The 12,013-nt window shown below is 37.4% G+C and overlaps 1 protein-coding gene across 3 annotated transcripts in view; it reads left to right on the top strand.

Annotated features, from left to right (window-relative positions):
• The window catches only part of Cfap20dc (CFAP20 domain containing), a 197,492-nt gene that overhangs the window by 140,977 nt on the left and 44,502 nt on the right, over positions 1 to 12,013 (top strand). For all 3 annotated transcript variants that reach the window (XM_048356061.1, XM_048356059.1, XM_048356058.1), the window contains one exon: positions 9,020 to 9,223. In XM_048356061.1, coding sequence (XP_048212018.1) covers positions 9,020 to 9,223 — 204 coding nt within the window. The remainder of the gene's footprint in view (positions 1 to 9,019; positions 9,224 to 12,013) is intronic.

Here is a 12,013-nt window from a genome sequence, read left to right as displayed (position 1 = left end):
TTAATTTTTTTTGTCAAAACTGTAGTAGTACCTTATCCCTGAAAAGACAAGGTCATTATCTCAGTTTATATTTCCATGTATTATTGGCAATAATGTGAAATTAGAGAATTTGGTGAGGTAACATTCAGCATAAGTAGTTGAATTGAGCATAGAAATTTCCCAGGTAGAACTTGCTCCTAACCTCCACCCCCCACCCTTCCCTTTCCTTCTGCTCTCCCCTCTCCTTCTGCTCTCCCCTCCTTTTTTTGTGTGGATCCTGGGGCTTGAATTTAAGGCATGGGTGTTATCGTTGGGCTCTTTTCTCAAGGCTAGCACTCTACCACTTGAGCCATAGCTCTATTTCTGGGTTTGGTTTTTTGTTTGTTTAGTTTTGCTTTGCTTTGCTTTACTTTGCTTTGCTTTGCTTTTTTACAGTCCTAGGACTTGAACTCTTGAGTCTGAGCTGTCTCTGAGCTTCTTTGTGCTCAAGGCTAGCACTCTATCACTTGAGCCACAGCATCACATAGCTTTTTTTGAGTTTCCTGAAGCTAAAAATCTCAGACTTTCTTGCTCAGGCTGGCTTTGTACCACAATTCTTAGATCTCAGCCTCCTGAGTAGCTAGGATCACTAGTATGAGCCACCAGTGCCTGGCTTTTTCCCCAGATGGTTTTGTTTCCTCACTTTTCTTTGCATCCAGTATCTCATTTAGTTATAGACAAAAGCAAAATGCTCTATATAAATATGTTAAAATAACAAAAAGTGGAATTATAGCCTAAATTGTAGAATAACTGAAATCATTAGGTCATTTCGCTGCCTCTCTTTCTGAGCAACTCAGTATGCAATTTTCAGAAGTTGAAGAAATTGTAGGTAGGATAATTTGACAAAATGAAGGGACAAACAGAAGTGTGAGCCGATACCAATGGATGCAGTGTTTAGCCAAACACACGGTAATGTTTTCCTGTTAGTTCTCCAACATTCTATGATACTAAGCTTACATCCTATTCCTCAGATGTCTGTTGAAGAAATTTTTCTTCTCTGATGGCTTAGTTTTCCTAACTTTAAGTGGCATCAACTCATACTTCCCATTTTCCTACTATTTACATAAGAAGCACTAGGTTAGCAGCGTTTCCTAAACACTCTGAGGTATGAAGACTTTCACTTAGAATTCTTAATGGTTTGGAACACCTCCCATATGCTGGGCACTCCACAGGATATTCTGTGCTTTATTATCTCCATCTCATCTTCACATCTTCAGTTAAGCTCCACTATTCTATTTGATAAAGAAAAGAAGGCTTCATCTTGCTTACATCTAAGTGACAAAGCAGGCTCAAACAAGAGTTTCGGTTAGAAAAGTTAATCACCATGCAAAGTGAACCACGTCCTTCAATGAAGGAACAATAACAAAGAATAATGATCTGTTACTTGAAGCTTTTGAGTATTTTTGGCGCACAAAAGTACATACATGATAACATTTGTATTGTTATTACAGACTTTTCTTGTTCTAAAACAGATTAAACCAAGTTAAAATGATCACTTTCCCATTCCAGAAACTTCCATTTACTTCCCCCTGCTGTTTTCATTTCTACAGTCTCAGTCACTGTTTTCCTCCAGGTTCTTTACACAGTATTTTAAATTATCATTTATGAATAGCTACTAGACTTCACTTGTCCCCTAAGCTACTGTTGCCTTGAAGGTGGCATACCCTTGGGTATAATATGAGACCTGGTCAGCTTACTTTACTAGATTCCTTCTGAGATACACCGGTTGTTAAATTCAGGAAGCACCTCTCTGTCAAAAGATAGGTGCTAGAAAATTAAGCATTTTAATAAGAAGAGTTGTTATTTATGTCAATGAATTGTTTCTAAAAATTAGCATGCTATCAAGGTAAGATGTATGGAAGTACATGTCTATTGAAGCCATGCATTAGCAGGGCATTCTATGCAAATACAACAAATTGATCTAAAGAACTTTGTAAAATTCTTTTCATTTGAATATAAAATAATGGCTAGAATGTAAATCTGGTTCTGTCCAGGCTTTGGGTATTAGTGAAAGAAGGGAGAGGGCAAATGGAGATACTGGAAAAGGACAAATCTGATCAAAAATACTTCATGTACACCTGTGAAAATGGAACAGTGAGCTTATCGAGAATGACTTGGAAGAGAGAAAGGGATATAAGGAAAAGTGAAGTGATTAGTCTAATATGTAGATAAGAGCATGTCACAATGAAACATCCTTATACAGCTAATTGATACTAATACATAATGTGAGAAGATATAAAGTGAAAAATAAATTCCTTTCATGCTCTTTCTCCTCCACCAAAAAATGGCACATGTATGGGATTGAAAGTTATCTATTCGCTTACAAGAAATTAAATTTGAGTTTAATTATCTAATAATTCTCTACCTAAGACCTTTTAAATGATTTATGTGTATAGTGAAGTATGGATTCAGTCAAGGGTTGTCAAATGTGTCTAGCATACATGCTGAAAGATTTGTCACCGATATTTAAAGTATTGGCTCTGGTTGTGCCTAGGTCCCTTATTAATCCCATTGACATAAAACATGATCTACACTCTGACCAGACAGTTCCTTCAAATGGTCTGGCTTCTGATTTATGTGACTTGACATAGTATCCCTTACATTTAGCAAAATTTTTCAAGTAGGTCTGTGGCTTTGTCTTTAAATTTTAATTTACCCCTTTGCCTGGTGAAGCAAATGCTGAAAGCTACCATAAATTGTGAATGTCCTGGGTGGCCAACTATGTATTACATATAGTTCATGTTTGTAGCTCCTGTCTTCTCATCATTCTTCCCATTAGTGAACCCTTGTCCCCCATGAGTCAGGGAAAACTCTTATGGGAGGTTCATAGATTAGAAATTAGAAACAAATTTTTAGGAATGCCAGCTGGTGAGATGACCTGAACGCTAACTTACTAACAGCTATTATTTAAAATGTCAAAGTAGAGATTAAACATTGTCTGCAAATAGAAATAGAAAGGAGATTGAACTTCAGATTAGAATGTCAATTAAAACTTAAAATTAGCTTTGAAAATTTGACTTTTATACTTTTCTTGGTATTCTTTAAGGGTCCAAAAAACCTCCCAAACTTTCTAATTACAACTATAAAATTGCTGAATTGTTATTTCAACAATTTCCTGACTCTGACTCTCCTAGCGACATTTACAAAAAAAAAAAAAATTGAACTACAAGACAGAGTTGCCAAAGGTTATTTTCTTTGAGTCTGAACTCAAGGCCTCTCACTAAATAGGCTGACTCTCTTCATGCTGAGCCTTATTTCCAGCCCTGTTTTTTGGTATTTTTAAAGTAAGGTCTCACTTCTGGACATATATGTCTGGACATATGCCTAGGTGAGAGCCACCTGTCAGACTTCCTGATGTTGCAAGGATAACAGACTTGCCCCGCCACATCCACATGAAAAGGAGTCTTGCAAACTTCTCTGTCCAGGTTGGTCTTGAACTGTAATCCTCTCTATCTCAGCCTCCCAAGTAACTGATTACAGGTGTGAGCCATCAGCACCAAGTTTCTAGAAATCTTTTTTCAACCTTAGATGTCTTTGTTTTTATTGGTCATGGAGAAGTACACATAAGCATATGCTTGATATATTTACATAAACTGGACAAAACCATGTAACAGCCATTCAAATCAAGAAAGAATACCTACAACCTAGAAGCCTTGTTTCTACCTCTTCCTGATACTTACTATTCCTCCACAACTACTCCATCCCTGGTATTATTTTTACCACTATATACTCTTATATGTGTGGCTCCTCCAACTTAGCATTTTGATGATGAGATTCAATAGGTCACTCATTGCTGTATAATGTTTCACAATGTGAATTAACCCTACTTTTTCATCTGCTTTACTGGGCATGTTGGTAGTTTTATTTGTGATATATTAAGAATATATCTTTTAATAGATCTTAGACTTTTGATAAGACTTGGATAGAAAAGAGGAAGCCATTCTGTTAAAATTGTATTACATGTATTTTTATTCCTGTTGATTTGGATCAGTTATACTGATTTTATTTTTGAAAGAATAGAAGTATTACTTTGTTGCCAATTTAATTTTTTTTTATTAACAAGAAGCTACCTACTTCTGGCTTACCTTCTGCTTTTCTTGTCCGGTGGGCTGGAATATGCTACACTATTTCTCTTCTTAAATGCCCAGTGTTGATACCATCTTCTTCACAAAGCCTTATCTAACAAAAAGTGACCTCTCTCTTTTCTAGAATTTCAGACCCTTTGTATATATCCTTTCTCTTTGCTGTCATATGTATTATGTCCTAACAGCCATTATCCTCTGTAAAATAACTAACACTTTTTGCTAAGTTAATCAGTATAACTTAAAAGAATGCAGAGACAGCGATAAGTTGATAGACCTTGCACTAAACATTTTTGCAACGTGATATCTTCTGTGCTGTGTAATCAGGCACTGTCTAAGTGTAAGCCTGATTCTGGGAGTCTGGATGATTTTATTAGCTCCAGGACAAGAAAAGAAAAAGTTACAATTTTCTCCTAGGTCTATTTCTCTCTCATCTTGAAAGAGTAGAGTGAGGTTCTTGGTCTGACCTTATTTCATGGCCTGGTTCATCTTTCTCCATACAATCACTGTGAACTTAACCTGGGCTCATCTCATTTTAGGAGAACTGGGTCTTTTCAAGGTTCACAAAACACTAAAGGTTGATATTTGATTCTTTAAGCTCTGTATCCTAGAATCGGGAACAGTGATTATGCAAAGGTCATCAGCTTAAAATATGAGTTCTGTTTGTTGTAGTTTATATTTTTTGCTCAAGTTATATGTTTTCTTTTTTATCATTATCAAGATTTTGTGGGATTAATAATATTAGGCTTCTACCTTATGCATAATCATTTCTTCATGCCTGTCATTTGCCCTTCTAATGGTAAGGCCTACCAGAACAAGGGCTGCATTTGACTGCCATTGTAACCTCACTGTCTCAGGCACCTAATAATATTTAAGGAAAAGTTGATGAAAATGAATGACTGGACTGGCTTAGTAAGTAAGGGTCTTACCTGGGATACTGAGCACAGCCAAATTATATAGCCTTCCTCCCACTGTTGGTACTAGGGCTTGAACTTAGGACCAAGACATTCTCCCTTAGCTTTTTCCCTCAAGGCTGGAGATCTTGAACCACACCTCCACAAAATCACTTTTGAGTGATTTTTTTTTTTGCTGGTTAACTAGAGATTAAAGTCTCACAGACTTTGCTACTCAAGCTGGCTTTGAGCCTAGATCCTCAGATCTCAGCTTCCTGAGTAGCTAGCAATAAAAGCATGAGCCACCGGCAGCCAGCTACAGATCTGATTATTAATATCTCCCTTCTTTTGTACCATGATATTTTGAGATGCAACCTGGATATATATATAACATTGTGATTCCATTAATGTTAGAATCATTGTCTCTCAGCAGTTGTGTAGTTTAGTCAGGTAACATCTTTTGCTGGAGTCCACTTTAATGTGAAGACTTTATTTCAAGCTTCTATTTTTAAAAACACCCCTAATAAATGATTTAGCCTTTCTGGTGATTTTTAAAGTGGCTTAAGAGATTGCAAATCAGAAATGACTTGGAGAACTAAGTTAATTATCTGCCTCTGCCACCAATTTCTCTGGAGAAAGTCATGTGCTTCTCTCTGTGCATTTTGGCTGTTCCTTCCACAATGTTGTCAGAATACATTTTACTATTGTAGGAGATGAAATCATGGAAATATAGAGTTCTGTGCAAACTTAGCATGAACAGGACCTGACATGGGATAGAGTAAGTATTTGTGCAATAAATTAATGACTCAATCTGTCATATTTCCATCATGTCAAATGATTGTAAGAGGCCAGCCAGCTACTTCTCAGCCCCTACTTCAGTAATGCCATTGGTGAAGAGAGTCCTTTCAAAGGCCACTAAGACCACTGCTGACAATTTAAAATTACTACCAAATGCCACCTTCGACCTCTTGGGGTTTAGTTGTATTTCTCTAATAACAAGGATGGTGAACAGCTTTCCCTGTATTTATTCTCTCAACCACTTCTTGTGAATTTAACATATCTCTCATTTCCTTTTTCTAGTGTTTTTTCTTTAGAATATAAATTTGTTCTTCTTCTTACCTCAAAGTGTATTAAACACTCATGATTCCTTGAAGTTGTCTCGCCTCTTTAGGTGCCAAGCTCTGGAGCCATAAACACAAGGATTTCATTGAAGTTCCATTGGCACTTTCCCAGAAAGTCTCCCCATCACATTATTAGATAATAAGCTTTTAAAAACCTCAAATTATGGTGATGGTAATGCTTTATTTAAAAAATGTTTAATGTCTTAGGGCCTCCGAGAACTCTTTTCAAAATTACATTTTCTTTTGACATCTTATGGGGGAGTGGAGGAGGATGGGAGGCAAGACAAAGCAGAAACTACCTCAAAGGGCTCTTCGAGAAAGTAAGTGTAGAGGATTTGAATAAATAACAATTCTACTATCTCCTGGAGAAGATCTCTTTTGCTCTAATACCATTAGTTCCAAATGTACAAGAGATTTGTAAAACTGTTTTAAGTTACATGCCAGTGCTGGGTGTAAATCACACTGCTCAAATGCAGTGCTGACATTTTAGCAGTATCCAAACTAGTACTTCCTCTCAAATCTGATCTGATCCAAAGAGGAATGAAATAAAATGTTTTCAAGCTTTCACATCGCAATTCTTGCCCTATACATTAAGCTGATATTTATACTAGACTCTAAAGATCTGTAGTAGTATTCCTTTTTTATGTTATCTTTAAGTATTTATCCAAAGAAATTGCCATTTAACAAAGCAGTTTATGAGTACAACGCATCTTGATCAATGTCATTCTTTTCAATGTTCTCACCCATCCCTCCCCAACTCACCTTTTCCCTCACTCTTCTTAATTTTACCAGGTTATACATTGAATTCTTGACTGTATTCTACATTGGAGATGTTTATTCTAGCTCTGAGGCCTTTCTGACTTTCAGACCTTACATGTTTCCTATGTGCCTCCAAATTTCAATCAACAGCTTTTAATGATGGAAGACATTATCAATATTACCATAATTTGAATATATTTGTTGTTCGTGTTCAATAGTGCTCAAATCACTAATTCTCTTTTGTGCTTTTTTTAATAGGAAATGTTTTTTCTGTTTTAAAAATCTACATTGGGCTGGGAAAATGGCCTAGTGGCAAAGTGCTCACCTCATATACATGAAGCCCTGGGTTTGATTCCTCAGCACCACATATATAGAAAAAGCCAGAAGTGGCACTGTGGCTCAAGTGGTAGAGTACTAGCCTTGAGCAAAAGGAAGCCAGGGACAGTGCTCAGGCCCTTAGTTCAAGCCCCAGGACTGGCAAAAAACAAAAAACAAAACAAACATCTTCTTTGAATTTTTATGTTTTTAGTAAGTCATAAATAATGGTTGCACTGAAGTATAGGCTCTGAGGTAGAACACCTGTGTATCAAGTGCAAGGTCCTGAATTCAAACCTCAGCCCCACAAAAACAATAAAACAACACAAATATTAGTTGAGCCAGATGCTGGTGGTTCATATCTATAATCCTAACTACTAAGGAGGCAGAGATCTGAGGATCATGGTTCAAAGCCAGCCTGGACTGGAAAGTCCATGAGACACTTACCTCTAGTTCACTAAAAACCCAGAAGTAGAGCAGTGACTCAAGTATTTGAGTGCTAGCCCTGAGTGGAAGTACTCAGGAACAACACCCAGGCCCTGAGTTTAAGCCCCAGGATCAGCACAAAGGAAAAGAAAAAATAATTATATAAATATAAATATATATATATACATATATATATATGTTGAGCACCTACTAAGCACCAGACATGAAATAAAGGAGGAGTTAAGGAAGTCATGATGCTCACCTGTGCAGAGTTCACAGCCTACCTGTGAACTCCAGAAACTGACTCAAGTGCAGCTGTAATAAATGCTAAAAATAAACATTTTTACGGGAAAAAATACACATTTTCATTATATTCTTAGTCTATCTACTGAGTTCTAATTTATTGGAAACGGAAGAAAATTCCTTCTGGAGAAGTTCCTCTAGTTACAGCAAACATGATTTCTTCTCTCCAAGAATGTATGACATAGGATCAACACAATGCTAACATATTTAAAGAATATATCCTTTTTAAGTTCATGTTTACAATAAGAAAATAATATATCTTAGAAGTTACGTTTATAAAAAATGTTTCAGACTTATTTGCGTGGTAGGCTGGGGATATGGCCTAGTGGCAAGAGTGCTTGCCTCCTATACATGTGGCCCTGGGTTCGATTCCCCAGCACCACATATACAGAAAATGGCCAGAAGTGGCGCTGTGGCTCAAGTGGCAGAGTGCTAGCCTTGAGCAAGAAGAAGCCAGGGACAGTGCTCAGGCCCTGAGTCCAAGCCCCAGGACTGGCCAAAAAAAAAAAAAAAAAAATTTGCGTGGTAAATTTGCTGGCTTTAATTTTATTACAAAGTTCTGATAGGTAATAGGGAGTCAGCTTTCCATACCTGCAGAGTGGGAATTCACAGATTTAAAACAACCCTAGACCCTGTATCTTAAAGTTAGACCTATGATGGTAAACATATAGAGATATTAAAAATGAAATTGTTTAAACTCATGAAAGCACCTGAAAAAAAGGAGCTGACCCCATTGGTCACTGTCAAAAAGAGGCTTCCTTGAGGAGAGGACACATCACCCGGGACCTAAAGGATGCCTACCAGTTAGCAGATTTAGAGAGTACTAGCATGTACACAGGAACTAAGGCAGACACGACTCCCGTGTTTTTGAGGAAGTGAAAGCATAATGTGGCTAGCCTATCAAGAGCAAGAGGAAAAGGTGAGGCAGATTTGGGTAGGCATTTCTTGAAGATCTGTAAAGGATTCTGGCTTGTGTCAGTGAGGGAACCATTATAATGGTTAAGGTTAAGGAGAATCATTTGTTGGTAACCTATAAAAAATTAAGAAAGACCCTTTAAGCAAAGTGCACCTTTGTTCTGTCATTTTCCTCTCTCTTGTTCAGGAGTACAACTGGAGAAACTATCAGCCCAGCCAGATGAGTGAATCTGAGTTGCAGATGCTGGCAAGCCTACGGCGGCAACAGAATGAAGAACTGGAAGACACTGGGGCACCCCATGGTCTCAGTGCATCCCAGGTTGACAATTGTAATGTCAGCATCAGTACCAGCAGTGATGACACGACCACCTGGAACTCCTGCCTACCACCTGTGAGTACTGTGCTTTGCATTCAGTCCATGTATTTTCAAAGGAGCAAGTTTTCAAAGTCTAGCTTTGACTTGGAAAAGTGGAGTTAAAATGAGAACAATCACTGCAAGAAATACTTAGAACTCTTTCCAAAATAATGTTTTAAAGCTGGGGGCAAAAACTAGGTGCTGCCATTGTCTTTTCTTATATTGTATTTACTTACTATCAGAAAGTATGCATAGTAGAGTCGACCATCTTACTCTCTTCTTTGCAACTCTAACATAATACATGAGACTAGATTATATATAAACATAAGGAAAAAGAAAAGTTCCAGTTCTAGATCTGAAGTCCAAAGTTGAAGGGCCTATATGTGGCAAGGACCTTCATTCTACATAACTCCATTGAAGAAAGTGAGAAAGGGGATGAGGAAGAGCAAGTTCAGGTGCCAGTAGAAGGAAGCTGAATTCATCTATTTTTTTCAGGAATCCATCCTCATAATAACTAACCCTCTTCCGCAGTCATGGAATTAAATGCTTCATGAAGGCAGTCCCGCAACCTAATCACCTCGTTTAACACTATTCAATTGGCAGCTGAACTTCTGAACAAAACTACTTTAGGGATACACTGAAATCATAGCAATGTATAAAACCATACACTTAAAGAAGAAAGAATAGTTTCACTGTAGATGTTGAGTGTTTAATTGTATTCCTAGTCCTATCCCAACCCCTGACAAACAGAGGAGACCTGAGATTTGTTAAATAAGCATCCATTAAATAGACAAAAGGGAAGAGATTATAAATACACAATAAGTATTGCTTTGATATGAAGCTGGAAGGGAACCTTCTGTAGAAGTCACTAGGTATTTATTGGCTGATGTCTCCCTATGTCTGAGGAGTCTTGGCAGGCACTGTGCTTGTTACCAAAGTTTTCATTCCTTTATGTTGACATGGTTTGAAGCACATTAAGTATGGCCATTGCCATCACCATAGCCCAGCAGAGAGTTGGAACAGGTCTTAGTCTTCCTGTTTTTTAAGTGAACAGACTAGAATCCTGGGCCTAAATTTCTACATCAGCTCAGAGGTGGATCCCAGCACAACGTTTTGATTCAATCCATTTTCTACAATGTTTTCCTCAAAGATCTTAAGGCTTACTTGGACAAATAAATCATAAACATCAATATCCAGTTCATCATTTTTAAATGCTATAATAGTAATGAGAGCTACCATGTTCTTAACCATTTAGAGCCATCTTAAAATATCTATACACCCAAAGAATGTTTACATAAAAGCCAAGTGTTTGTCAGCTTTCTATTACTGTGATGAAATAACTGAGAAAAACAGCTAAAAAGGAGAAAGGTTTACTTTGGTTCATTATTTCAGTCCATGGTCACTTGTACCCTTCACTTTAGGCCTGCGGTGAGACAGAAGATCACAGCAGGGAATTTATGGTAGAATGAGACCGAGGAAAGGGTGGCAGTCGGTCAAAATGTCCTCCCTCAAGGGGATACCCCTTACTTACTTCCACTTCCTAATTAGGAGGCCCAACTATTAAAGTTTCTATAATCCCCCAAAAGGGTCACAAACTGAGGACCAAGCTTTCAACACATGATCCTTTGGGAGGCTTGCCAGATCCAAACTATAATCTCATGTTCACTATATCAAGCACATTAAAATATGTTTTTCATTCAACAATAAGTATATCTCTTTAAGAATTTAAAGAAAACATAACTTTCTTAAATCATTTAATCGATCCATGTTCATATATAACTATATCATAAGCATTAAGTTGAAGTACGGTTCACAGAGGATGTTATGCTTTACATACAGAATAAGTAATCATTAATTCTGCAATTTACTTTTGCAAATTAAAGTCAACGTTTTCTGGAGCTCCAACATCTTTGTAAATCTTGGAAGTCTTGGAGATACCTAGTGGTCTCCAATACTTACTATCACACATGTAACCTTAATCTATTCCTTCTAGTGCCACCAAAACAGTTTCCATTTCCAGAGGAGAATATTGAAACTCCCAAGCAAGTCAGTATTAGTTTAGCCCTTCTCCTAAGCCTGAGCTCCTAGCCTCCATGATATGGTGACTTCTTGATATATAACTCCGTTGTCAAATAGATACTACACACTTCTAGTGGAAGGTGTGATTTCTGTGATCTGCAGAGAATTTACAAGTCCTCATGAAGGAAGAATTCTAATTGGCTCCATGAAGATGTGAAAGGAAAAAATGACAGCAGTTTCTAATTAGTGTGTTCTGTTCCCACCTGCTCTTCCCCCAGGTTTTTCTTGCCTCAATTGTGCTTCCATTAAATACAGTTATCAAACATGCATAATGCCACATGAGTCTCCATCTACCCAGAAAAATATCTATATTCGGGTTACCCTGGCTCCAGAGCATACTTGTTAGCCAAAGTAATTTTAAGTCACTTGCAGATTTTTGTTGCCAGCAGATTTTGAATGAAATATTGCCTTTTGTATACACTGTTCTTCCACCCTCATTTAACCCACAAGTAAGAAAGAGAATAGTGGCCTCCTGGTGGAGCACGTTCTACCATGAAGCAGCTCAGAGACCAGCATTACAGAGGGCAAGCTGAGGAATGTTTATTTATGGACTGAGAAGTCTGAACTCTTGGTTGCCCTGGATACCATGTTCTCATCACTGTCCTGTTCTGGCAAGCACTAAAGTCTCCTGCATGACAACTACTCCACTGTAGCAAAAATAACACTGTTAGTAATGAACTTAATAACCCTTCTATTCAACTAAATGAGAAATTGAAAAGTCTATTTTTGAGACAGAAAATATTGAAA

Source organism: Perognathus longimembris, chromosome 10 (assembly GCF_023159225.1).
Source record: "Perognathus longimembris pacificus isolate PPM17 chromosome 10, ASM2315922v1, whole genome shotgun sequence".
In the NCBI taxonomy this organism is placed as follows: Eukaryota; Metazoa; Chordata; class Mammalia; order Rodentia; family Heteromyidae; genus Perognathus; species Perognathus longimembris.
This window is presented reverse-complemented; position numbering and strand designations above follow the sequence as displayed.